This window comes from Patagioenas fasciata, chromosome 5 (assembly GCF_037038585.1).
Source record: "Patagioenas fasciata isolate bPatFas1 chromosome 5, bPatFas1.hap1, whole genome shotgun sequence".
Lineage (NCBI taxonomy): Eukaryota > Metazoa > Chordata > Aves > Columbiformes > Columbidae > Patagioenas > Patagioenas fasciata.
Genome location: NC_092524.1, coordinates 69,300,543 through 69,328,155, shown reverse-complemented (window position 1 = coordinate 69,328,155; position 27,613 = coordinate 69,300,543). Strand labels below are relative to the sequence as shown.

General features: G+C 51.0%; 3 protein-coding genes across 3 annotated transcripts; 2 read left to right on the top strand and 1 right to left on the bottom strand.

Moving 5' to 3' along the window:
• Positions 1-250: 250 nt before the first annotated feature.
• LRR1 (leucine rich repeat protein 1) lies at positions 251-8,046 on the top strand. The gene is made up of 4 exons (XM_065840125.2): positions 251-570; positions 653-751; positions 3,926-4,653; positions 7,091-8,046. Exons 1-4 carry the CDS (start codon positions 391-393, stop codon positions 7,341-7,343), a joined length of 1,260 nt encoding a protein of 419 aa, XP_065696197.1. The 5' UTR covers positions 251-390; the 3' UTR covers positions 7,344-8,046.
• Positions 8,047-10,812: 2,766 nt separating this feature from the next.
• MGAT2 (alpha-1,6-mannosyl-glycoprotein 2-beta-N-acetylglucosaminyltransferase) lies at positions 10,813-12,690 on the top strand. Its single transcript, XM_065840138.2, has one exon. It carries the CDS (start codon positions 10,866-10,868, stop codon positions 12,192-12,194), a length of 1,329 nt encoding a protein of 442 aa, XP_065696210.1. The 5' UTR covers positions 10,813-10,865; the 3' UTR covers positions 12,195-12,690.
• A 1,027-nt stretch (positions 12,691-13,717) lies between these two features.
• Positions 13,718-27,424, bottom strand: DNAAF2 (dynein axonemal assembly factor 2). The gene is made up of 3 exons (XM_065839001.2): positions 25,534-27,424; positions 16,637-16,783; positions 13,718-14,965 (listed from the first exon to the last, which is right to left on the bottom strand). The coding sequence occupies exons 1-3, from the start codon at positions 27,382-27,384 to the stop codon at positions 14,477-14,479; spliced, it is 2,487 nt and encodes an 828-aa protein (XP_065695073.1). The 5' UTR covers positions 27,385-27,424; the 3' UTR covers positions 13,718-14,476.
• Between the last annotated feature and the right edge of the window lie 189 nt (positions 27,425-27,613).

The window sequence follows — 27,613 nt, the reverse complement described above, 5'->3', positions numbered from 1 at the left end:
GTTGCCGAGCGGGGCCGAGTGTTGTCGAGCGGGGGACGAGCGGTGCCGAGTGTTGCCAAGCGGGGCCGAGCGGAGCCGAGTGTTGCCGAGCGAGGCCGAGCGGGGCCGAGTGTCGCCGAGCGCACCCACCTCCTCCAGGGGGCGCTGGTGCTGCGGGTCCGTCTGTCGGGCTGCCCGCGGCTGCCGGTGCTGCCGCCCTCCCTTCCCGCCCTGCGATCGCTTCCCCGTGGCGGCCCCACACCCACTCTCCGGCAGCAGAGGCTGGCGGGCGGAATCCTGTCAGCCAGGCATCTCATCGGGCGCCTGTGCGCGGGGAGCGCGGGAAGCCCCGGGGGCGGTGCCGCGAAGCCCCGGGGCGGTGCCGCCCGGGAGCGGGGCCGCGGTTCGGCGATGCGGCTGCAGTGTGAGGTGGAGGTGATCAGCCGGCTCCTGCCCACCTGCGGGCTGCGGGGCCGCGGCCGCGCCACCCGGGCCCTCCTGTCGCTCGGCCGCCCGCCCGGGCGGGTGCGGGGCGGCGGCGTTTACCTCATGGTGTGCACAGCGCGGGACCGGAGCGGCGCTCGGTACAAGGTGGGGACTCCCCGGGGGGGGGTTGGGGGAGCCGGATCCCCTCGTCCCGCCGCGGGTGCTGAGCGGCCGCCGTGTCTTGTAGGTGCAGGAGAACATCGAGCGGTTCTTCACGCGGTTCGTGGAGGAGGGCAAGGCCACCGTGCGGCTGCGGGAGCCCGCCGTGGATGTCTGCCTCAGCAAGGTGGGTCCGGGGGGCGTGAGGGAGGGGACACCGTGTCCATCGGGTCCCCAGGCTGGCTGCTCGGGGTCTGTCCGGCTCATCCGCGCTCTAAGTCTGGGCTTAAGCCTCGTTTGACCTGGTGGAGCTTTGGCACGGGAGGCAGCATGAAGGAGCTTGGCTCTGTGTGTCCTCAGCAAAACACGGAAACCCGCTTGTTTTTGTGAGTTTGGCTGAGTTCTGAGTCTCCCTTCTACTCCCAGAGGAGCGTAAAAATCCATTTTTTCCGTAGTTCTTCATCTTTTATTGAGAAAGCAACGACTTTTTTTTCATCTCTCTGACGCAACATCTTGCTCTTTGGCTGTGAGTTATGGATACAAACTGGAACACAGGAGGTTCCACTTAAAGATGAGAAGAAACTTGTTGGGGGTGAGGGTGGCAGAGCCTGGCCCAGGCTGCCCAGGGAGGTTGTGGAGTCTCCTTCTCTGCAGACATTCAAACCCGCCTGGACACCTTCCTGTTTAAACAGCTCATTCCTTATGGTCTTTCTAATAAAAACTAGAAGATATTCATGTCTCAGTGGACAGGCTGTGTGCCCGCTGTGGATTTCAAAGCTGGAAGCACACAGTATGGAGCAGCAGCACAGGCACCATCTCAGTGCTTAGCTGGTGGTAGGACCCGCCAGTGTATTTATTTAGAATTCGTATGATATTTGGAAGCTGTTAATTAAGTGTTTTTAGTAATGCTAAACTCACCAAAGAACATCGCACATCAGCGTTCAGTTTGTAGATTGTTTTTTTTCTGTGCCTGTTCAACTAATCTTTTGTAGCCTTGTAGAAGAGGAATTGAGAAACAAGGGCAATTAATCTGTGCTCAGAACAGTGGCTTAATGAAAAGAAAACAAATGTGACCCAGCAAGAAAGAAAAAGCACTTATGGCAGGGGGGGGTGAAGCAAATGTGCTCTGTATCTTGCTTCTTGTCAGAAGCAAATGTGCTCTGTGTCTTGTAAAAAGGAAAATTCACATGTATTATCTTAGATCCAAAATATTCACATCCTTTACTCTGAGCATTTCTGCAGAAGGATGAGAAGTCAAATAGTTTGTCTTGGAACAAAGGCACAACAGCAGACCTGTTGTAAGAGGATCTACAAGTAGTATCAAATTAGAGAAGAAAGGTCTGTGTCTTGGTGCTACAAGATCTAATTTAGACCCTTGATAGGACCTGTAAGGAAACTGTGTGGCAGACATTCAGTATGGGTGGTAATTTAGTTAAAAACTACAGCTTGTTTTCTGTATGAGTTGATAGTCCAGGATCTTGTTAGACTGAAGAGAAAGTCTCAACCGAATCTAATGAAAGAGGAATTAAAATAACGACCAGAGTTGATCCTCATTGTGTGTTTTTAACATAAGGCTCCAGGAACAAATCCACTAAATTCTTCAAAAGCCAGTGATAATATATATTCCTCTTAAATGCTTCAAATCTGGAAACCCAATTTGAGCTTATTGATATTTTTTCTGTAGTGCTTCTGCTCGTCTTTAATAATTTCATTACAGAAAGGTTTCTTAACTCTCAAGGATGGACAAAAGCTTTGTAGAAGAGAAATTCCCAGGTATGAATGTAGCGATTGCATGCAGCTACCCACAGTGTGTGCTCCACCGGGCGCTGTGACTTGCTGCGTTCGGCCACAGCAGAAATTAAGTTGAGAAACATCAGTCTGGAGCATTCAGCCCTGCAGCAAAAATAATAAAGTCACTGTGGACTTTTCTTTTCCTGCAACAAGCCCGTGCCTGCTGCATTGCATACAAGGTCTGAAATCGTGTGAGCCCTGGTTGCCTTGTCATCGCTCATTTAGTTCTGAAACAGAATTTATAAGGCATTAATGCAGATTAACCTGTTTTCCCGACATTCTTTCTGTGGTTGAGAGTTCAGTCTTGGGGCAGAAAATTATGTCCTGAACAGTTCCAACTAATTCTTTGCTGGTTTTTTCTTAGATGTGTCTTAGTATTTTTCACAACACACTCAAGGTTTCTCAGCAACGGGGTTTACAGATACTACATTGCTTTTACTAAGGGATTGTGGAGGAAGTTTGTCTCAAGGATCCAGAACACAAAGTATTTTCATTTTGAAGTCACATGAACAGCCCCTAAACTTATTTTCTTGGCTACAAGAATCAGGTATCTCGTGCTTTGAGATCAAAGAAATACTGCCTGTAACTCAGTTCTAAAGTAGTTATGTATTTTACTTGGTCCTCACAGATCGGGAGGACTTTTTCTCCTTGCTTCCAAATTTAATTAGGTATTTATTACCCTCAGAAACATGAGAAATCTGCCTGTAGTTATGGAGCATCACAAAGATGTGCATGGGATGCTTAAGGAGAACGATCATTTCAGGTTCCTGATGCAATCAAATATGTTTGACCTTTATTGATATGACATCAGCATCCAGAAGTCTCCAAGGTCATTGCTGTGTTCAGAAGAGAAACAGTCGGTCACCCTGGTATTCATAAAACTTAATGATATCAGTACAACAAAGGTATCGCAGCTTTCCCGACCTTTATTTAAAATACAGGTCATCTGACAGTCCTTTCATCTGACTCTTTGTCCTTATTGCCATTATGTTGTATCCCACCTAACACAAAATTAGTTGTTTGCAGGACTGCAAATAATTATCCTCCTGTTTGATGCTGGCACGACCAAAGAGCTGCGTGTGAGCAGAAGCACTCACTTAACCTGCCTTGACGCTTTCCACCTACCTTTGTATTAAATTTAACCTCAGCTTCCATCCTTTTCCTTCCTTGTAACCTTCAGAAACAATCGCCTCAAGTTTCAGATCTCCGATTTCCCCGTGTGTGTATTTATAAACTCTCCCTTTATCGCGTTGCAGGTGATCACAGTGCATCAGGCTTTTTTTTTTTCTGTGCTTCATTCTCAGCTGTGAATTCAGCGCTTTGTTCCTTTTCTGAGCAAAGCGATGCGGTTTGTTTGATCTGGATTGTTCAGAGGGCTCCTAACTTCTCATTCACATCGCACGCCGTTTGCTCTTCAGTACTGCAAACAGCACATCAATACGTTCTTTCCCGTTTCGTTGCCCTGCTGAGTTGCATCTCCTCATATACATACAAAATAGTTCCAAAAGTGTCAGTATCAATGAGCACAAGAGTAATGTACTTTTAATTCCGCATTTGTGTTTTCCTGTAGGCAAATGCCAGCAATTTAAAGACTTTCCTTTCAGCTGTGAGACTGGCTCACCAGGGGACCGACATTGGAGCCCTCCCGCTCTCAGCTCTGGTACCGGCAAAGACCTCGGAGGTTGAGAAACCCAAGACCAAAATGATCATAACTTCAAGAAGGGACTATCCTCTCACCAAAAACTTCCCGTACTCCCTCGAGCACCTCCAAGCCTCGTACTGCAAACTCGCTCGGATCGACACACGGGTGCTTTGTTTGAAGAAACTCCGAAAACTCGACCTAAGTCACAATCATATTAAGCAGCTGCCGGCCACTATTGGTGACCTGACCTGTCTTCAGGAGCTGATTTTGCACGACAATCACCTGGAGTCGTTCAGTGGGGCTCTGTGCAGCTCCACCCTTCAGGAATCTCTTCAGTTCTTGGACCTCAGTCAAAACAAAATCAAAGCGCTTCCAATTCAGTTTTGCCAGCTGCGACAACTCATTAATTTAAAGCTCGACGACAATGAGCTGATTAGGTTGCCGTTCAAGATTGGCCAGTTAGATCATCTGCGCTTTCTCTCGGCAGCTCGAAACAAACTTCCTTTCCTGCCCAGTGATTTTAGGAAACTCTGTCTGGAGAGCTTGGATCTCTTTGGGAATCCTTTTGAACAGCCCAACCCGCTTGTTCCCAGCATACAACTGAAAATACCATTGACTTTGTTAGAATGTGCTGCAAGAGCCACCATCAATTACAGGTAAGAGCAGCCCCATGGGTACACACTGCACCTGCTCCATTTCAAACCTCTCCAGTCTAAACTTTCCTGACCTGTTTGGGTTTTTCCTGTCAGTGGTAATTGCTATTAAAAGCCCTAAGGTTAAAGTTGCTTTACATTCCATTTCTAAAATCATACTTTTGTTATACAGGATAATGCAGGAAACTGGTGACTTGGAAGCGTTTAGGCAAAGCTATAGATCAAAATGTTGTTTGTGCACAAAACAGGAACACCATAACAGAATGTTTTTGCCGAGCTGTAGGAAAAGTTAATCAGTTCTCCTACCCTGAACCACTTGGTATTGAGGAGTTGCCCTTTGCCTTTTGCTTCCATTAAAGTTCATTAAACTGCATGTAATACCCATTAGCTTGTCACTACCTCTTCATATGCGAGATTAGTGTGTTGGCAGAAGGTGTCCTGCTGCCACCCAGCTCCTAGTTAGACACAGATCTGTCTGCCTCTGCTTTAGGTGGGACCTTCCACAAGCTCAGCAATGTCAGAAAATACCACGAGGTGGCTTCTCAGAGGGCGAATATCACGCTGGGGTTGGTGTTACCCACTCCAGGCTTCTCCCTCCCTTGGGTTTTCCTTCAGCTCTTAATTTCCTTTGATGTTGGAGTGAGAGCGTTCTGTCTTACGCAGAGAAGCCCAGTTCTGAGGTGATTTTAAATTGATCATTTAAAATGATCATCAACTTTGCCAGGCTGCTGTTTGTTACCTGTTTTCTCCCCTTTCCCCACGCCTGGGATCCTTCTGGTACCAGTTGCTGCTACTTCTGGGTAGAAAGGGAGCAAGAAGATGGAAAAGAGTCAGAAAGGGGGTGAGGGACAGACTTGAAGTGTTCCTGATTGACATTTTATGCCCATTCCTGCCTTGGGGGTGGGGAGCGCCCCATAAATCCATGGTAATCGCTCAGAAGTTGGTGCTAAAGGTGTCTGCAGGTATGCAGGACACACCCTGGAAATGAGCTGAGCTCGATGTTTTGCTTCAAATCTGCTCCACTTCTGACCTTGCTGATTTATTGGAGTAATTAAACTCCACATGCCTCCTTTCCCAACTTTATCTAAATTGCAGTGGTTCTGATATAAACATTAAGGCGTACTTATTTTTCTAGGGAATATAATCCCTCGACGCTGTGAGATTTTGGCGCTCAGTTATATTGCCATAGTACTTAAGGACAGCTGGTGATTAACCCAGCCCTTGGCCCCATGTAGTGGGCTTTAAAAATCTGCATCAGACAGAACAGAAGAGGCTTTTTCTGCTCCAGGAGCCTCGGTGAGACAAGGGGGGGATGGAAACAGTCCCTGTGCCCACAGGTCTGTGATTATTAGGAGGCAACATTAGTCAGATTATCTTAAATGGAAAAGAAAAAGTTTAACAAGTGGGCAACAGACATCCTGTCTGACATCCTGGAGGTGAGAATTAACAAAGAGTGAGAAAGGAGTGATGACAGGCTGTGAAAACCTCGAGAAAGGAAGAAAACAGGAGGGAAGATGTGAAAGCAAATGTTTAGAAATCAATTTTTGTAGTAGCATTCTGGGCAGGTACCAGAGGAGCTGTGATTGCGCTTGATCTGACGGGGAAAAAAGGCTGTCCTAAAATCGAGGTGGTGGAAAAAAAACCCAGAGGAATCTCGGCTGTGTGGATGATGGTGTGGAGAAGGAATTGGGGATATGTAGGTGTAGTCAGGATGTGAGTCAGTGAGACCTGTTCCGTGCAGCTGAGCAGCACCAGGCACCGCTGATACCCACACTGGGCGCTTAGCTCCGCAAAGCGCTCCAGGGAAGTGATTTATTTGGTGCCCCAAACACAATGCCGCTCCGCTGCGAATTTAAGAAGCAGCAATTCTTGTTCTTGTCACTGAATGTCATTATTGACATGGTGGGAGAACCTTAATTTATTTCCTGCGAGGTAGCACTACTGTAAAAAGGCTCGGTGCATCTCCTTCCTCTGGATACGGTGTTTTTACACCACTACCACTTCTTCACGTTAGAGAGTGAGCAGTAAATTGTAGACGCTGTCAGGCCAGAATGAAATACAGTGATCTTCTGGCTAATGTGAGGGAAGAGCAGATACGTGCCCAGTTGTCTCATTATTCTTAACCTTCTTTTTAATTCTCTAATTCTCTGTTGCTGTCATACAGGCTGATATGATTTGTGTGAACTACCTGGTTCTTGCTGCAGTATCTTCTGGAGTTGAGGTCCTTGGTAGTTAGGGGTCAGTAAAATCACCACATGTTTTTAGTGACTGTCTTAGAAGGTGGTGTTTAATTCCTAACCAGTGGCAAAATTTCAGGTCTCTCTTGCCTGTGATCTCAGAAAAGCTTTTTCTTCCAGCTGGTGCATATGGCATGTCACTGTGTTTGAGCGACACCGGTTAATTTTGTAGTGAATTCACACTCACTCCTCTTGTTCAACAGAATCCCTTATGGTTGTCATCTCCTTCCTTCTCACCTCTGCGAGGATCTGGAAGTGGCTAAAACGTGCCAGTGCGGCAGCGCCTGCCTGAGCAGCTTCATTCAGATCACGGTGACCATGAATCTGCACCACGTCGCGCACACCGTGGTCCTGGTGGATAACATGGGAGGTACGGAAGCGCCCGTCATCTGCTACTTCTGCTCCCTGGACTGCTACTCCCAGTTCCTCGACAGGTACCTGCAGAGTCACGGGTGACTGTTCACGGCCACAAAAGCTCTGTCCGGTCACAGAGGAGCCTGAAACCGTTTTCTGTGTGTTACCCACTCGTGCTGCCAACAGCAAATGTCAGTCTTGCGCTGAGGGACACTGTGGCCTCGCTCTGTTCCTCCACCACCCAAATCTCTCTTTGGTTGGAATAAAAAGTGTTGCTTAGCTTGAATGAATCTTCTTTAGAATGTATTTTGCTTTCTTTCTCCTATTACCATGACTTTGTTTGGAATATCATGACAGTTTTGTTTCGTGGCGTAAGCGGTTTGGAAGGTGAGCGTACATCGAACTGCTTTGCCCGCTCCTGCCCAGGGCTCTGAACTCTGCCTGCACCAAACAACCGTGCTGACTTTATCACTGGACTGGACTCTTCTGACTTGTTTACTGTAGAACAACGGGGTCGGCTGCTGGGAGAAGAAATTACGGTGTGTGCAGTTCAGAACTGCTCCTGTAATTCCAGGTGGTGCTTTGGAAACAGTTCTGCTGTCGCATTCTCACTTCAAGCAGGGACCAGCGCTGCTGGTTTTTTACCAGAGCAAATGTTTTTGGTTTTATCTCTTTGTTATAAAAGAAATGTCTTCTTTTTTTCTAAATATATGACCTAAACTTTGTTTCTTAACTCTTACCTTTTAAAGATTCCTGAATTGTTCACTGTGTGTCGAATTATTAAATTTTGAAACCTTTCTATGTACACGTGAATTGTGTTTTCTCTGGAAAACGAGTTTTTCATCCAGTGCATTCTACGGATTAGCTCCCGGCCTTTTTCCTGGGGAAGATACCGCGATATTGAGCATATCCACACCCTCATTTCATGTCTTGTCAGCTGGTCCGTGGCCGGGGTGTGATAGAATCATTTTGGTTGGAGAAGTGGAACAAAAGTCTCTTGAGAAGTCTTCAGGCATCCCATGCCCTGGAGCACGCGATGGCGTGGAGGGAACGTGCTACACTGGTACTTTTGAAGCGGTATTGCCTGCCCAAGGGTGAACTACACATCGTGCATCACTTTGGGTTATAGAAAAACACACCGCTGTGCCAATTAGATGTAGTTTCAATGGGAAAATGACTTTTGTAGTTCCTGAGTGCAGAACTGATCCAGGCTGAGGTTCGGGTGACAGCCAGATGTGACGCACGGTGGGAGGAGCAGCCTGACAGGCTTTGGAAGAATAGACTTGGCTCACAGGTTTCGCACAACATTCCAGCACGTGTTTTAAATTATCAGTCTGAAACTCTTTATTAATCTCAGATGTTCACAGCAGAAGTAAATCCTGACACACGCCTGCTGAAGGGCCCTTTCCTGCGGCAGAGGAACCTTTATTCCAGAAACACTGAGCGTCATTAAAACTTTGTGAATGTCAAAATAACCTGACTGTTCTTTTCATGCAGTGTTTGTAAAACAGTAACTTTTAAGCAACTACAGGAAGTTTGGGATGAATCATTCCTTAGATGTTGCTCTTCCAACGACAGAGAACTTGCGAAGGAGGAAACCAAGCGTGGCTGTTTGCCTGAACACGGATCTGCAGAGCTGACCCGGGGACGTTTCAAACCATTCCTGCTGCTGTACAGGGAGAGATCTCGCCCTGATTGTAGCAGCCTGAAGGTGACTCACTCGGAAAAATACCTTTTAGGTGGGGTAGAAGATTAAGAGAGCAACAGTCCCCACAAACAAGCTCTCTCTGTGCTGTCTGGAGGGAGCGGAAGGGCTCTGGTTGCGGGTTCATCCCACAGGCAGCCCCAAGGTGCTCGGTGAGCGAGTCAGGGTTTGGTTTTTGGAGCTTTTTTCTGGTGCTGCCAGCGCAGGAGTGTGTGTGACCCGAGTGCTGTGCGGGGCTTTGGGGAAAGAAAACGGAACCAACAACTGGTTCTCAAAACAAACTTGTATCTCATTTCAGGACAGGCTTTTGAGCAGGGCCTGTTGCGATAGGACAAGGGGTGATGGTTTTAAACTAAAGGAGCGGAGATTCGGGCTGGACATGAGGAAGGAATTGTTGGCCCTGAGGGTGGTGAGAGCCTGGCCCAGGTTGGGCAGAGAGGTGGTGGCTGAACCATCCCTGGAGACATCCCAGGCCAGGCTGGACGGGGCTCTGAGCAACCTGAGCTGGTGAAGATGTCCCTGCTCATGGCAGGGGTGGCACTGGGGGAGCTGGGAAGGTCCCTCCAACCCAAACTGTTCTGTGATTCTATGAACTGTCACTAAAAATGTGTCCAAACCAGCTCCAGGCCCTTCTCTTCATCCTCTGCCCGAGAAATCTTTAATCACCCCGATTCTCCTGAGCTTTGTGTCACCACAGTGTGACCCTCACCGTGTGCCATGGGGACGCTGTCACCCCATCGGAGGGACACCCACAGCCCTGCGTGACGTTAAGTCTGGCTCTGCAGAGCATGAGCTGCATTTTGGGGCAAAAATGACTTAAAATTACAGGGATTAGTATTGATGTGGGCAGGTGACCCTTGGGAACCCCAGGCTGTGGCGCAGTTGTCACCATGGTTGTCACCACAGTTGTCACCATGGTTGTCACCACAGTTGTCACCACGTGTCACAGCCGGTCTGTGCCCACCGAGGGGCCGGGTGCAATTACAGGAGTAATTCCTGCCATTATCTGGGGTTGTGGAATTGTTAGAGATTGTTATTCTAATTTTAGAATGATCATTCCATTTTAGATTATTATTCTCATTTTAGAATGATTGTCTTACATTCTTGAATTATTATTCCTGCAATTCTATAATTATATTACCTTATTCTTGCTATTCTAGAATGATTTGCCTGTATTCTTGCCATTCTAGAGTGATTTTTTTCCTTAATATGTTGTTCTTGCAATTCTAGTTTTCTTGTATTCTTGCCATTCTAGAATAAATTTTGCTCTTGCAAATGTAGTTCTAGAATTAATTCATCTTATTCCCGCAATCCCGGAATGGATTTCTTGTTCTTGCCACTCTAGAATGATTTAATGATCTTTAAAATCTGGAGTTGCGAACCCAGAATTCTTCCCTCGTCATGTTCTTGCAATCCTCGAGTTGTTATTCTTGCAAATCTAGGATGATTTTCTCATTCTTGCACTCCTCAAATTATTTTACGATCTTCTTGCAGTGCCAGAACGATTTTATCACCTCATTCTTTCAAATTTTGAACGATTTCATGCGATTCTCCCAACCCCGGGATTATTTTATTCTCTTATTCTCGCATTTCTGGGATGATTTGGGGTTTTACTCTCGCAAATCTGGGATTATTCGGGCTCACCGCGCGTTGCTCCTGCGAACGCTGGAGGACCCGCTCCCGTTTCTCCTCAGCCGCCCCACTAATGGCGGCAGCGCCTGCCGGCCCCCCCCCGGCGGAAGAGGCGCTGAGTGACGGCCGTGAGAGCCAATCGAGCGGCGGGGGCGGTGCCAGCGGTGCCCAATGGCGTGCGGTGACGTGTGCGCGTGGGGCGGCGGCGGCGCGCGCGCTGCCGGTGGGCGCAGTCGCGGCGGCGGCGGCGGGAGCGGCGGGAGCGGCGGCCGCCGCCGCCGGGAAGGATGCGGCTGCGGATCTACAAGCGGAAGGTGTTGGTGCTGGCGCTGGCGCTGGCGATTTGCGCGCTGGCGTTGTGGGGAAGCGGCGGCGGCGGGCGGAGGCGGCAGCAGCAGCAGCAGCAGCGGGGCGGTCCCGGGAGCACCGGGGAGCCGCCGCGGGTCAGCGAAGCGCCACCGCGCCGCCCCGCCGCGAACGCCTCGGCCGCATCGCCGGCGCTGCCGGTTCTCACCGAGAACGGGACGCTGAGTTACCGCTCGCTCGTTTACCGCCTCAACTTCGACCAGCCGGTGCGGAACGCCGGGCGCTTCCCGGGGCGCTCCGGCCCCGCCGCCGACGCGGTGCTGGTGGTGCAAGTGCACGACCGGGCCGAGCACCTGCGGCTGCTGCTGGAGTCGCTGCGGCGGGCGGCGGGAGTGGAGAACGTGCTGCTGGTGCTGAGCCACGACCTGTGGAGCGAGGAGCTGAACCGGCTGGCGGCCGCCGTGGATTTCTGCCCGGTGCTGCAGATCTTCTTCCCGTTCAGCATCCAGCTCTATCCCCGCGAGTTCCCGGGCCACGACCCCCGCGACTGCCCCCGCGACGTGGGCAAGGCGGCCGCGCTGCGCCTGGGCTGCATCAACGCCGAGTTCCCCGACTCGTTCGGGCACTACCGCGAAGCCCGCTTCTCCCAGACCAAGCACCACTGGTGGTGGAAGCTGCACTTCGTGTGGGAGCGGGTGCGGGCGCTGCGGGAGCACGCGGGGCCCGTCCTGTTCCTGGAGGAGGATCACTACCTGGCGCCCGACTTCTACCACGTCCTCAAGAAGCTCTGGGCCCTGCGCGAGCGCGACTGCCCCGAGTGTCAGGTCGTGTCCTTGGGCACCTACAGCCCGGTCCGCGGCGGCTTCGCCGGCCGCGCCGACAAGGTGGAGATGAAGACGTGGAAGTCCACCGAGCACAACATGGGCATGGCCTTCGACAGAGACACCTACCAGAAGCTCATCGAGTGCACGGACGCCTTCTGCACCTACGATGACTACAACTGGGACTGGACTCTGCAGCACTTGACTGTCTCTTGTCTTCCAAAGTTCTGGAAAGTGCTGGTTCCCGAAATCCCCAGGGTTTTTCACACGGGGGACTGCGGCATGCACCACAAGAAAACCTGCAGGCCGGCCACCCAGAGTGCCAAAATCGACTCTCTCTTGAACAGCAACCAACAGTACCTGTTTCCCGAAACCATGAGTGTCAGTAAGAGGTACTCCATGGCACCCCTGTCCCCTCACGTCAAAAACGGAGGCTGGGGAGATATTAGGGACCACGAACTCTGTAAAAGTTACCGCAGACTTCAGTGAGGATCACTCTGCAGCCTTTTTTCTTTTTGAGTTGTTCCGTACCGCCTTTTACAGGCACACACGTGTATAAAGAGCATTTATGAGTTGGTTTCTGCTTTAATATGAATAAACATTCTCGTAAAAGGTGTCCCGAAATAGTCATCTTTCATGTTCGGCAACCACGTTCTGGAAACGGGTTCCTTGCTGCCGCCAGAGCGCTCGGAGCGGCGTCGCAGCCCCTGCACGAAGCGGGAGGAGGAGAAAACTGGTGTCTAAGTGCATTTTTTCTGGTGGGGGGTTTTGCCCCCATCGGGGTGGTGAGGAGCGAGCGAGGGGACCGAGCCCTCCCGAGCTCTGGCATCTCCCGGCGTCACCTCAAGCCTGAGAACGGTGTCCTGGTTTGGTTGCGATGCGTTGATATGAAGGAAAGAAAAAGAATCATTGTTTTTACTGCAATGTAGAAATATATACGATTTTTTTTTTAGTTCTGCCGAAATAAAATTCTGTTGTTTTGTAATACTGGAGAAGTTCTTGATTCTCACGTGAAGATGATGTCACCTTGTGTTGCTCAGAAAGTCGGGACCTGGGGGGACAGGGTGTGTATTTTGTCTTTAATCCAGAGGACTGAACACCTGCCATCACCCCTTAGTGTGCGTTTAACTTCATTACGTTTTTAATGATGCTAATTGGGGGCAGAATAGAGTAAGAAATACCCACACTGCGCCTCTTTTGTTTGCATCCCAATAAAAAAGTTTCGCTTTCAAATTCCCCACCTGTGTAAAGTGACCGGTAAAAAAATATTGTGTATGGGAACGGGCTGAACCGGAGCTGAAACCGCAAACGGGAGAGAGCGGAGTCGTTAATTAGCATCAAACATCGTTAGTTGCACGTCACTTTGAAACATAACTGGCAGCAGTAACGCATGAGAAGCTTTTCATAGAACAAAGTATGTTAGAGAAAGAAAACGCTGCGCTCAGATGACAGATGTGCAATATTAAGTGGGGTTTGTGCTAAGATTTGGAGAGGGGGGAAAAAAAGGCATTCTTTTAATTAGAGAAAATGGGGTGGGTGCTCTGAGGACTCTGGCTGCAACGCTTAAGAACGGGGGGGTGCGTTACAAGGGTTCTGTTTGTCACCTGCTTTATGGGTTGTGAATGTATCAGTTCAATATTAATGTGAGAGAGAGCTGAGATTTGTGAAGCACTCCAAGTCGTACGCAGGTTTATTTTGACTGCGATAAGATGCTGTTCATTCCCCAGGGTACCTGAACTGACCCAGCTTTGCCACTTGCTCTGTTTGCCGAGTTTCACCAAGTCCGTGCCCACGAGGAGCCCCCGGCAGAGCCCAAAAACCCCTGGTGCTCCTCCTGGGTTGGGCAGATGCTTTTGGCAGCTGAACTTCCAAAATTACGGCTTACGCTGCGCACCCCGTGTTTAGCGTAGTAACATAAGAGGAACCCCAGAGCAGCCACGTTTAACTCTGTTCTAAAGCTCATTCCTCTTCTTCAACTCAAAAGCAAACAGAAGTCAGTTCAAAAGCAGAAAGGGAACCGAAAGCTGTTTATTATTAGGTGTGTTCCTTTGGTTATCGCACTTTAGAGATGACCCAGCAAAGAGCACATCCGAGTTCATGGGGGAAACTGGTTTTTACAAGTACATTTAATCTGGATCAAGCGAGTCCGTTTTACAAATTCTGACTACTTACAGCAGTTGTGTAACAAGAGAGGATGTTTCCATGGTGCAATTGAATTTGTTCGGTTGCCAGACTGGGGTATGTTTGGGTGCCGTGTTCTGGGGGGATGTGCTAGGACGGAACACACGGTGTAAATGCTGATTATTTCTGGGAGACTAATCACAACTTCCCCATGTAATTAGAAATTTCGTTTGATTGCTAAAAATCAGTGCGAGTCTGATCCTGCAGTTATCACGAAATGAAGGGTTTGAAAAATGATGAATGCTGCTCATTTCTAGGTGGACTAAACAGCAATTCCCCAGGGAGCCATTAGGAGACGGAGAAATACAAAAACTCCCTGGCATGTAGCAAGAGACTAAGAAATTCATGTAAACGATAACGATGCATTTTCCTCCAGGTGCTCAGATTCACCTTTAACTGCATCTTCTTTGTAAGTAAAACTATTTCAGCCTATACATAGAATTAGAAAACTCTGAGCTATTAACTTCAAAAATTATTAACAACGTAAGGACTCTGTAAACAAAAATTTCGGTGGGAACCCGTGTTCTACTCTTAGCCCTGAAGTTGCAGTGAGTATCAAACAACAGAAGGAAAGCCTAAAAGAACTCAAGCTAGTCTAATTCATAGAGCAGAGGGTTCTGGAAGGCGAGCGGGCAGCGCGTGGTGTGGTCCCCGAGGATCCTCACGCTCCCGTCCTGTGGGTTCAGCTCCCGCAGGACCCCCCTGTCCCCATCCCCGTCCCCATCCCCGTCCCCATCCCCGTCCCCTCCTGCCTGTTCTGATTCTGCAGCAGCACCTTCTAAACCCGGTTCCTTTCTCCCACGTTCTCCAGGAAGCGCTGAACTGGTGTCAGAAGGTTCAGGCTGCGAACAATGCTGTGAACTACAACCCACTTTTCCTATTGTTTCAGCTGGTGTGGGAGATGTGGAAGTTCTGCTGGTTTCTGCAGCGCGCTCTCCTTTGTCTGCATCAGCCGCCGGACAGTTTGTTTCTGCGTTTGCTTGCGGGTTGTCACCGTTTGTCTCTCCAGCGAGATCCCCTCCTGAGCTGCTGAGTTCTTCTTGTTTTCCACCCTGTCCAGAGCACGCTGCTTCCTGCGGCTGTCGAGAAAAGAAACGCTTTGTTTTACAGCTGGAACGGGCTGGACGCGCTAACTGCTGGAAAGGCAGGACAGGGTGCCTGTTCCTCCCACAGCCACCCCCGAAAGCCGAGTCAGCGCCGTGCTGAGGTTTTCCTGACCCCCCCTGGCTCCCGAGGTTTCCTGTGCCGTAGGAAACGGCGCCGAGCTCGGCCGTGATTAACAGCGGAGTCACCGCACCCAGGCTGTTTGCTGGAACAAAACCGGCCCAGGGATCTGAGCTCTCCTTGCAATGAATGCGTTTGAACCTCGCAGTTACGGAAATCACCGCCCTGCCGTGTGCGAAACGGGTGGCTGGGGAGCGAGCTGCATTCTTCACTCGGCCTAAGGGAGTGAATGCAGGACTTGTGGTTTGACTCGGGATGAACGGTGAGACCCGGTGCTGTCTAAAGAGCAATTTCCCAATTTACCATTCGTTTTAGCAAAAACCAGCCGGTAACTCGTGCGTCCCTGGCATGGATGGTCAGCATCGGGGGGGCATCTCGGCTGGATTCATGGATCCAAAGGCTGAGTCGCCCTCACACCCCCAGCCCCTCTGACCCCAAAACCACCGCTCCCTCCAGCCAGAACCAAAAGAAACACCAGTACATCCCCCTCAGCACTGGGAGATCCTCCCACATGAACGTGCGAGTTAAGACACCTCAGCCTCCCTTTCTCAGGTACCAGAACATCCACGTTTGCTCTCCAACAACAACATTTTACATTTTTATGTACAATCCACACCAGCTACACGAGTTAAGCAATGCTGGAGCTGGCATCTTTAGGGTGAACTCCAACACAGTTGCAGAAGTCGCTGTTTTGCCTCAACTTGCTTTCCAAGGAGCCCTCTACACATTTACTGTATGTACAGTCTCAGTGTAGGGCCACAGAAGTAACCTCATTGTCCTGGTGTGTTATCTATCTTTAAGAACACTTTTAAATGAATTTCTAATGCAGCGTCTACCGAGAAATCCCCTTTACAAAACTAACGTTTTGCTTTCTCCATCTGTCCATCTCCGATTTTGCAAAGGGAGGTCACTGTACCCTGTGCCAGCCCGCGGACACAGCCGGCCTGGGATCCCTTTCCAATGCCTGCTCCCAGCACCCAAAATCCCCAAATCCCTCCAGGTCAGCTCGCTCTGGACCTGGAGAAGTGTTTGTGCAACAGACGGTGCGATTTAACCATACATGGAGCCAAACTTTTGAGTATTTGAAGGTCAGAGACGTTTCAGTTCTTTATTCTGGTTCTGTTCTGATGACATCTGCCATGGTTTTGCAGCACGTGGTCATCAGCTCTGACCTGAAGGCACTTGGGGCTGAATGAGGGACACTAGGTCGTTATTTAGTCTGTTTTTCTCTTTTAATACCGTACCATGCCGTATTCCTGCACGGAGGAAGCAGCACCTTTAACATACCGCACTTCTCCATCTTCCCAACGAAATACAGGAGGCTTCAATCCCACGGTCACATTAAATGGGACAAATGTGAACTTATGTTTCTAAAAACTGACATTTAGACGTGCAAATACCCCCCAACTCCACCGCTTTCCCTGCTGTATCAAGACAAAGCAGGAACAAAGGCGTTTTGGTCGGATTTGATACGATCTCGCTGGAGAACATCAATCAGTTCATACAAGTGCCAGGGAGATCCTCACCTGCAACCTCATCTGCATTCTGTCCTCAGCAACACCGAGCACTTCAATTAACGGCTGACTCTCCAGCGCTGATTGGGAGCAAGAGGAAGGACAGGAAACCCTGCCTAGGAATCCATCAACGTTTTCTTCACTGACAAACAGTCTTTCCTGGAGAAGAGAAAGAGAGGGTTATGTTCTTTTTGTGCTTTACTTCAGGGAGCACCAAACTCCCTGCAAAGCCGGGACACTGATTCGCAACAGAAGTTTCACACCACTCATATCTCAATTTTAGCCGACTTCAATTTAAAGTACAGACCTGCATCACACATAGATAAATGGATTTTCTCTCTTTTGATAGGTGACTCATGTAGAGACTTTGAGTCCCCCCGAGGAATGATTTGCACCAACAGTTCAGTGTCTCCTTGCGCTGTCACCGCAGGATCTTTGAACCCTCAGCCTTCACGATCAGACTTTGTAAAGCAAAAGCTACAAAGCTCACAAGACAATATCCACGTCACATCCATTGAGAGAAGCGTAAACCCGCCCTGGAAGCAGCAGAGAGGTGTCCAGGTTAAAGACCGGACGTGTTTCGAGGCCGTTAGTAAGCGGTTCACAAACACCGCGAAACATGTTGCTACAGGTTGAAAGATTTAAATCAGTCGCAGGTAATTAAAGGTCCTAAAATATATCCTGGAGGGGCCGTTTCATAAGAATTACAGAGCTTGCCCTGCCCTCGTATTCTTCCTCAATCATCCACTGTAGGCTGTGGGAAAGGACAGACGCTGGCACAATAAAAATGCTCTAACCTAGAGCACTATTATGTTCATGACCTTTCCTGATTAACAATTAACTGTTTAGTGGGACATAGCAGGGAGAAGTTGCAAACCTTCAAGTCATACTCCTGAATTTCTCGGTCCGGTTCTACCCTCTTGCCATCCCAATAGAAGCAAAATTCAGTTCTCGCTGACGTTTGGTGGATTGAGAAGCGAAAAGGCAACTCTGCACATTTTGGGCCCCTGGGGCTGTGGCCTCATGCACGGCAGATGCCGCTCGGCGAGGGACGGAATGGAACCGCCCTCCTAAAAACGAAACAAGGAAAATCCGTATGGGAAAAATAAAAGAGCGTCCTATTTCTCCACCGTTTAAATAATTGGAAATCATCATATGAAAAGTGATTGGAGAAAAAGAAGAAAAAGCAGACGAAAAAAAGAGGGCAGCGTGTGTTGCTGTTTTTCCTCCTCCAGGATCCCCAAAATCCACTTGGGAAAAGAACCACTATGAGTTTTAGGGCCCAGCAATCTTCCTCTAACACTCTCTCCCGGACTAGTGAGACTATGAACAAGTCTCTTTGCCTCCTTTTTCCCATATGAAACGAGAAAAACAATTCTTTTTCTGCTGAAATTATTTTGTCTACATAGAGCATAAGCCTTTTGCAAAAGGATTCTCTTGCTGCGCATTTCTGCTCTTGACAAAGTTGGTCCCTGACCCTGCTCGTGTTCATAAGCAGCAGAACCACTAAAGAAACCACAGGACAGGAATTTTCCCTGGGAAAATGATGGAACTGCTTCTCCTTGGTGCCATCTCAAGGCATATCAGGGATAAGAGGGTCATTATGGGCAGTCAACATCACTTCACCAAGGGGAAGTCGTGCTTGACCAACCTCATCGCCTTTTATGCGGACATAACGAGGTGGATGGATGATGGCAGAGCGGTGGACGTGGTCTATCTTGACTTCAGTAAAGCATTTGACACAGTGTCGCACAACATCCTCACAGCTCAACTGAGGGAGTGCGGTCTGGGTGACCGGGTAGTGAGGTGGAGTGTGAACTGGCTGAAGGGAAGAACCAGAGAGTTGTGGTCAATGGGGCAGAGTCCAGTTGAGGCCTGGATCCAGTGCAGGGCCTCAGGGGGCAGTGCTGGGGCCGGTATTATTCAATATATTCAGCAATTATTTGGACGAGGGAATAGAGTGACTGTCAGCAAGTTTGCTGGTGACACCAAGCTGGGAGGAGTGGTGACACTGGAAGCTGTGCTGCCATCAGAGACCTGGACAGGCTGGAGAGCTGGGCGGGGAGAAATTTAGTGAAAGATAACAAGGGCAAGTGTAGAGTCTGGAATCTGGGCAGGAACAACCCCAGGTTCCAGTGTAAGTTGGGGAATGACCTATTAGAGAGCAGTGTAGGGGAAAGGGAGCTGGGGGTCCTGGGGACAGCAGGGTGACCATGAGCCAGCACTGGGCCCTTGTGGCCAGGATGCCAATGGTACCTGGGGTGGGTTAGAAGGGGGTGGTCAGTAGGTCAGAGAGGTTCTCCTGCCCCTCTGCTCTGCCCTGGGGAGACCACACCTGGAATATTGTGTCCAGTTGTGGCCCCTCAGTTCCAGAAGGACAGGGAACTGCTGGAGAGAGTCCAGCGCAGCCACCAAGATGCTGAAGGGAGTGGAGCATCTCCCGTGTGAGGAAAGGCTGAGGGAGCTGGGGCTCTGGAGCTGGACAAGAGGAGACTGAGGGGGGACTCATTCATGGGGATCAATATGGAAAGGGGCAGTGTCAGGAGGATGGAGCCAGGCTCTTCTGGGTGACAACCAGTGACAGGACAAGGGGCAATGGGTTCAAACTGGAACACAGGAGGTTCCACTTAAATATGAGAAGAAACTTGTTCCTGGTGAGGGTGTCAGAGCCTGGCCCAGGCTGCCCAGGGAGGTTGTGGAGTCTCCTTCTGTGCAGCCATTCAAACCCGCCTGGACACCTTCCTGTGGAACCTCAGCTGGGTGTTCCTGCTCCATGGGGGGATTGCACTGGATGAGCTTTACAGGGCCCTTCAACGCCTCACATTCTGGGATTCTGTGAATGGGGAGAGGAGATGCTTGAAAAGCCAACAGGTAATGGAAAACTTTCTGTTCGTTCTAAACATTGCACATCGCACCCTTAGATCGCTTTGTCTGAAGCGACCGGAGGATATTTTACAGGAGGATACAAAGTAACCGCTCGCCATGATGTTCCCATCGTTTTGACTAATTACTCCAAACCAACTGGACCGGGTTTCACGCCAACGCCGCATTCCCAGAGCTCCACGCTTACATTTCGAGCAAGCGTTTAAAATTTCAGCACCGCGCTACCCCGTGGGCTGCCATAAATCACGGCACCGCACAAGCGGCGCTGTTCGTTATCAATATAATGATTATCATTAGCCTGCCCAGCCAGCCGCTGTAGCTCAGCCTTTGCATTCACCGTGAGTAGACACCAAGGCGTTTATGTGGCTGCAGATGTTATCAAAGCACAGACCTTGGCAAAAACACCGTTCAGGAATTTATTTTAAAGCCTGTTTGCTCTGGTTTGGAAGAGCAGCAAAGGACAAGCATCTGCAGATGATTGCAGTGACCCTGGGAAATAATCCTTCCGTTCAAACAGGTTATTTTCTGGTATTTATGATACTCTCTTAGCAACTTAGACGTAAATTTGTTTTTCCCCACACATACTGTCATCTGCTGTTTGATCCACATTGGTTTTTCCCTGTGACTGAACTGAGAGCAAATGAACACAAACGTTAGCAGGAATGACTTTGGTTCCTGTCCACACGATGCCCTTGATGCTCAAATATTAATAGTTCGTTCTCTATCACTTTACACATAGTTGCCATCCAGGGTTATTTGTACTGTGCCTGTACTGGGGGTGAAGGCTTTTATAAGGTTTTCATGCCTGCAAAGATTAAACAGCTCAAGAGAAGCTTTCATGAGCTTCATCATGTTTCCTGACATAACTGGTTTTTTAAGTACGTTATTCCCATAACGCATCTACCAGTTAAAGGCTATTCAGAAATCAGTTTGTTGTATAGCGGAAGCAAACTAATTATGGTTCTTAAAGTAGTTTGGGAAAGAGATTACTCCAAAAAAAAATAAATCAGACAATAAGTTTGTTCTGTTCTCCTTTTCCGTCCTCTTCTGACCTCCCAAAAACTCGCCAAGAGTCCTGAGCGCAGAATTAATGGGACCAAAAATAAACTGCTGTAGGATAAAGCACAAAGGTCCTCGTTTCTGGCACAGTGACCCCTAACTATGATATTAACTCCTTATAGTAGCTTGGAAATTGAAAATTATAACCCTGCCTTCTCAAGACAGACCGGACAGCACATACACGCCAAATATTCCATGAGATAATGAATGAGGGGATTAATTACAAAGTCCGCCAGCCCCTCTGTTGTAAAGACAACTAAAACTCCCTGTGTTAAGCCATCCTCACAAACAGCGCGACTCAGGCTGAGCTCAAACCATACTGTTTAGTATAATGTAAATGTTAATAAAGACATCATCTCAATGCATAGTAAAGCAAACATTGCTCCCTGCTGTTCTCTGGGAGGGTTCATGTTGTTAAATCTTCATATTCTCCATGACAGAACGTGGGGTTTTGTTATAATACAAAAGGGACGGGCAACCCAACAACCCCGGAGAGCGAAGAACGTCATCCAGTCCGCTGAGCAGGGCAGGAAGGGTGTGGATCTATACCAAAGGGAATCATTACTCCAACCAATTTTTCCTCTAAATCACATGAAAACGAGCACGCATGACCCCAAACGGCCGGCAGAATTCATTATCCCCCAAACGTTTCACACAACGAGGCTCCAAGCCTCACAGTTCAGATACACCCACCAGCAACCCGGGGTTTATTTCTGTTAAGAACCCAGCATTTAACCCCAGGAGATCAAACACTAAAAGATGCCGCTTTACAAAGCCGTGATTTCAGCCGTTTCCCAGCTCTGCCATAACCAGGACGCTCTGGGACGAGCTGTTCTTGGAAACCTTGCCTGGCAGGCTTACAGATTTTATTGATGATTATTTCGCTCTCAGACGCTCTATTTTCATCATTGACTCCCCAGGCTGTGTTGTCTCCAAACGAAGGGGAACACTTTGATGCAGGAGTTTCCCGGGCCTGAGCTCCAGGATTTAAACAAATGGAATGAGAAACATCCCAGGCGTTAGTGGATGAACTGAGTAATGGAGCGGCTCACAGCTGGTCCTTCGAGGCAGAAAAGTCACCGTTGTGTGGCCACAAAAGGCAATTTTAAAATCCTTGAAATATGTGACCCCGGCCCACAGAGTCTGAAGTTATAGGATCTTTATTTTTATAGGGTTTCTCTCAGCGTAACAAATCTGTGCACGTCACGGTTTAGCCAAGGAGCAAAACTACTCATAGAGAAAGCAAGCGATGGCTGCAGCCGCTGATAAGTTAGGGCTGAGAGTCGGCAAAGAGCTGGGTGTTGTATGGGAAAGCGGTAAAATCAAAGCAACACCGAGAGCTCTCAGACAAAGGGATCCTTGCGATGACACAGTTAAAGCGGCGCTGGAGAGACTCGCTGAAAATAAGCGCTTGCTGGGGTGGGAATTCAGGCTGCTCAGCATCAAGGGAAACTGAGCTCTAAATAGATCATCTCTCAGCACAGGGATTCAAATGCATCTGACTCGACAAAAGCAAAACCAGCCCTTGAAACTGTGCTTCGAGGATGCTGTCCTAAGGACAAGCGCGACTCATTCTTCTGCCAATACCTGTTTCAGACCCATTTCCAAGCAGACAAGAGGCCGGTGCGGTAACGGGACCATTGCAGCTCCCCAGAGTGATTAAACAGGGTGGGTGCGTTCCCAAAACACTTCAGGTGGAGCTTCTTGCTTCTTGCTCAGAACTGGAAGCGTGGCTCTGATGTACAGAACGAGACCCAACGCGGGAAAACACCAGCAGGGAAGTGGAAGAAATCAAGAGAAGGCACCACGAGCAAACAGTTAATGGACACAAGGCAGCATGCAACAGCAGCTCTAATTCAATACTGATTTTTCTCACTTCACCCTGAGTGAACGCAGCGAACAGAAAAGCATGCGAATGAATGGCTGGGAGGCCTGTGACTAATGCCCAGTGCACTCCTCAGCCTCCAACCCCACCCACAAGATTTTGCAATATGGAATAAATTCAGCACATTCAAAGATTGTTTTTAACTCACCAAACAGTACTATTAACCAAACTCTCACTTCTAGATGGCCCGTAACAACTTTCAATCAAAAGGTGTTCCCTCAAGCATCATAATGAAGGCACATCCCAAACACTTTCAGTCATTACAGAGATCAAAGTGTGTGGAAATGTCCATCCATCACAGTTTGAAAGACACTGCAGCAGAATTTCCTGTTCCCAAACGGAATTTTCAGCTATATCCTCCCACAGAAAGCTGTTGTTTCCTATTCTACATTCCATGATTCTATGGTTAAAATCTGCATTTAGGCCTGCAAGCCATAAAACAAGCAGCAAATGCACACACACACCACAGCGCACGATGAAAGAGATTCCTATTCCATTCAGACTATCAGGAAAAGCAGATAAATGCTTCTGTACCTATATAGAAAACAGGCGGTAGTTTGCACAATGGGTTACTTGATGTCACATCGGTACCGGTACCAATTAACAATAATGCCAAATATTTTGTGGTCCCATTCGCAGAGACTTGCAGGCTCACGATCCAGAAAAAGCGAAGGAAATACCCTGGAAACCGTTCAATGTAGGCGGTTCTCAATACATTCATCATCTTTGGTACTTACCCAAAACTATCACAGGAAAGGTGAGCAGCCTGCTCAATGGGAAACAAACCGTGACGACTCAGCTGCACATACACTAATTGCTTAAATATCTTTCAGAGTCATGCAGTGTTTTCTAATTGCGGGGATGGAGTAATTAAGACACTCCAAGCCGCGGAAATACTGTGAGCCTGCCCGTTTTCTGGGCTTGCGCTCCCATGGTCACCCACTCTGCAAAGGGGTTTATTCTACAATAAAGACAAACTCAAAATCACGGGGCTGGAAGGTTACGCAAAAATGGTGCAGCCTTAATCCCTGCTCGTGATAAGCTGTTTGAAACTCCGAGCTTAAATGTATTTCTCCACAAAATGTGCGTATTTCTTGACAGCAAGAGCGCCACAAGGTGAGCGTCCCTGTGGCAGGATGCAAACCCCCCTCTCTCCCCTTCCCTCCTTCATCATGGAAGGAGCAGGCACATCTCCCTCTCTCTCTGTTTGAGGCTGACAGCTTCTTTGGTTTGGCCCCAGAGCCCCTGGCCAGGGCCATTAGGAGAAGGGAGCCGAGGTGCCAGGAGCCGCTGGGCACCTGTGACCAGTGTGGGGATGTTTGGAGGCTTCAGGGCACCCACAGCCGGTGTGGGGGTGCAGAGAAGCTTCTGGAATGGCCACAGTCAGGTCTGATCAGCCATTAAAAACGGGACTCTCGTCGAGACTCCGGGTCTGTGGGAGCACGAGCGAGACGGTGCGGCCGAGAGCCCCCGGGATGGAGACCCCGCTGCCTTGGGCCGCGGCTGTGAGTGAAACTGCTGGCAGGATTGCCAGTGTATTTATCCTTTCCGTGCACATTGCACGTGTAACTTCCCGTGCTTAATACAAGCACGTGTACAATTAATCCTCACATAATCGCGGGTGTATTTTCCTCCCGTGCTTCCACATAAGCACGCGTAACTTTCCGTGTTTAATACAAGCATGAGTAACTTTCCATGCACATTTGCACGCGTACTTTCCGTGCTTAATACAAGCACGTGTACTTTCCATGCACATTTGCACGTGTAACTTTCCGTGCTCAACACGAGCACGTGTATAAATTATTTCCTCGCACAATCGCGAGTGTGTTTTCCTCCTGTGCTTCCGCATAAGCACGTGTAATGCTCCGTGCACATTTGCACGTGTAAGTAAATTAACCCTTGCAGGATTGCGAGTGTATTATAAATTTACCCTTGCGGAATCACGAGCGTACACGTTCCGTACTCACTACAAGTGCATGTATCTCTTTACAATAACCCCACACCGTGTTCATGCAGTGTGGGCTCCTCCGGGACTCAGGGACGGCTCCGGCATTGTTTTGGTGAAGCCATGTGCATGCACTCTGTGGACCGCCTGTTGTATTAGTTGCTGCCCCTTCATAATTTCCCTCAACTGATATCCGAACCTGTATTTAAGTCACTTTTGAAGTGCTAAAACCCTGTTTCTCACCGGTTTAATAAAAGTTGTTTTGGACCCTGTTGTCCCTTAAACGAACATCGGGGTGCCTCGGTGACAGTCCCTTTGCGGGGACACCGGCAGCTCTCAGATGTGCCACGCAGGGAACATCGCTGCCCAAAGGCCCATAAAATAATAAATCCTCTCAACTAGAATCATGTTCAGGCCGGCACAAAGAGGAAGAACTAGCCTGGCAAAACGGCAACGGGCAGCAGTGCACAGCTGCTGTGTGCTGGCTGAACTAACGCGTGTTCCTCCAGCTCTACGCGGGAATTCTGTCCTCAAATGCAGCCACAGCAACACGCCACCCTGACACTGCACACACGTGTGTACTCTGGTGTGTTTGAAACATCTCTCTTCTTCGTGCGAACGAGCGATTTACATGGTCCTAAAGGCTGTTAAGAGACCTTCTGGCTCTCTGCAGCTGCCTGAAAGGAGGTTGGAGCAGAAGCAGCAAGTGAAATGGCCTCAAGTTACACCAGGGAAGGTTTAGATGGGATATCAGGAACAATTTCTTCCCAGAAAGGATTGTCAGGATTGGAACAGGCTGCCCAGGGCAGTGGTGGAGTCACCATCCCTGAAGGGGTTTAAAAGGCGTTTAGACGAGGTTCTTAGGGACATGGTCTAGTGCTAGAGACGGGTTATGGTTGGACTCGATGACCCTAAGGGTCTCTTCCAACTGAAATGATTCTACGGTGAAGGCGTCAGCTCTGTGATGCTCCTGTGAGACCAGCGCCAATCAGGTCATTCACCTTCCCCTTCGGGAAGTGGTTTCCATCACTACCAACTCCTTCCAAACTCAGACCGATAACCTGACACCTCCCTGAGCCACCACTCGCGCAGGGATCCGAGCAGCACAAGCCAGGGAGCCATTTCCAAGCCGTTTACCTGCAGAGCGGAGGCGTCGAGGCCAAAGCAGAACTTCTCCCAGGGCCCGGCGCTGCCGGCGGCCTTGGCCAGCGTGATGACCGCGTTGTGGGCAGACACGCTCACGCAGGTCTCGGGGGACAGCAGCCTGTTGGCGGGAGGGAACTGTAGGAACAGGGTGAAGGTGCCGGTGTCAGTGGAGAAGCGCAGGCTGTAGTGGTTGGTGCCCACGTCCCCACTGAGGCTGTGGGGCTGGATGCCGGGCACATGGAGGAGCAGGGTGAGCGACGCCTCGTCCTGCCGGCACTGGAACGGGGGGCACATGGCGGCCCCGGGGCTGCTGGAGCCCCAGGCAACAGTCACCTCGCCAGGGCTGCCCCCTGTGGCCGGGCTCTCGGGGGGGGACGGAGGGGCGGCCCCGCTGGGCATGGCCGGCTCGGGGCTGGCGCTCGGAGCGGGGGAAGCGGCGCCGGAGCGGGGCGGGGGCGGCTCGGCGGGAACCGGGGGAGGAGCCGACCCGAGGTCGGCCGGACCGTCCGCACCGGGATCGACGGGTTCCCCTGTCCCGGGCTCGGCTGGACCCTCCGCCCCGGGCTCGGCGGGATCCTCGTCACCGGGCTCGGCCCCGGGCTCGGCGGGATCCTCGGCACCGGGCTCGGCGGGATCCTCGGCACCGGGCTCGGCCCCGGGCTCGGCGGGATCCTCGGCACCGGGCTCGGCCCCGGGCTCGGCGGGATCCTCGGCACCGGGCTTGGCCGGACCCTCCGCCCCGGGCTCGGCCCCGGGCTCGGCGGGATCCTCAGCACCGGGCTCCTCCGGCCGCTCCCCGCCCGTTCCCGTGTGTTCCCGCGGGCCGGGCCGCTGCAGCACAGGCAGCGTGACCTGCAGCTGCCGCTGGGCCTTGTTGAAGGCGGCGCGCCCGCCGCTCTCGTCCACGTCGTACGGGAGGCGGAGGCGCAGGCGGTAGGCGGGACGCTGCGAGTCGAGCCGCAGCTCCCGGCCGCGGATCTCCAGCTCGGCCTGCGCCGCGGAGCGCAGCAGCGGCAGCTCCACCGTCACCACCAGCTCCCGCGGCACCGGGCTGGGCGCCGAGTCGCGGGAGCAGCGATAGTCCTGCAGGTCCACGTACGAGCGGTGGCGGATGCTCCAGCGCGGGGTGGTGGGGCCGGCGGGCGGCAGCGGGGAGTCGCGGGCGGCGGGCGGGGGGGCGGCGGGAGGCGGAGGGGCCGGGAAGGGCGGCAGTGGGGAATCCCGGTCGGCGGGCGGTGCGGGGGCGCCGCCGGGCAGCGGGGTGCGGATGACGGGCGCTTGCGGGACGCCCTTGTACTTGGCGCGGCGGAGCACGGCGGCGTTGGCGCGGTCCAGCTGCACGGAGCAGTGCCGCTCCACGGCCTCCAGCGCCGTGTCGCTGAGCAGGCGGCGGAACCGGGCGCTGCGGGCGGCCAGGCGGAGAGCGGCCGGGTGGAAAACCACGTCGTAGACCATGCGGCGGTGGCCGCCGCGGCCCAGCTCTTCGCGGCCCGGCGCCAGGCTGTAGGGCAGCGACCAGCGCTGGCCGCCGGGCTCCGGGCGCGCCCGCGGCTCCCCGATGTGCGGGTTGCTGCAGATGTTGAGGTAGCAGCGGCGGGAGCCGGCCTGGCTGGTGCGGAGCACGTAGCCCGGTGTGGGATGGACGAAGCGAACCTCCACACCGCGTTCCCGCTCCAGCGCCGCCACCTCTTCCTCGTACAGCCGCCGCTGCTCCGGGTCGGTCAGCTCCGCCGCGTACTCGGCGAACAGCGCACGGAACTTTTCGTCGCGGAAGGCGCGTTGGAGCCGCTCGGCCTCCTCGGCGCTGAGCTCCAGCTCCTCCAGGCGCCCCGGGCCCGCCATGACTCCGGCCCGGCCGCGCTCGTTGCTGTGGAGACGCCAAACAAGATGGCGGCTGCCGCCCGGCCGATGTCGTTGCTATGGTGATAGTAAACAAGATGGCGGCGGCGGACCTCCGGTCACAGGATGACAGAGTATCAGGGGTTGAAGGGACCTGGAAAGCTCATCCAGTGCAATCCCCCCCATGGAGCAGGAACACCCAGCTGAGGTTCCACAGGAAGGTGTCCAGGCG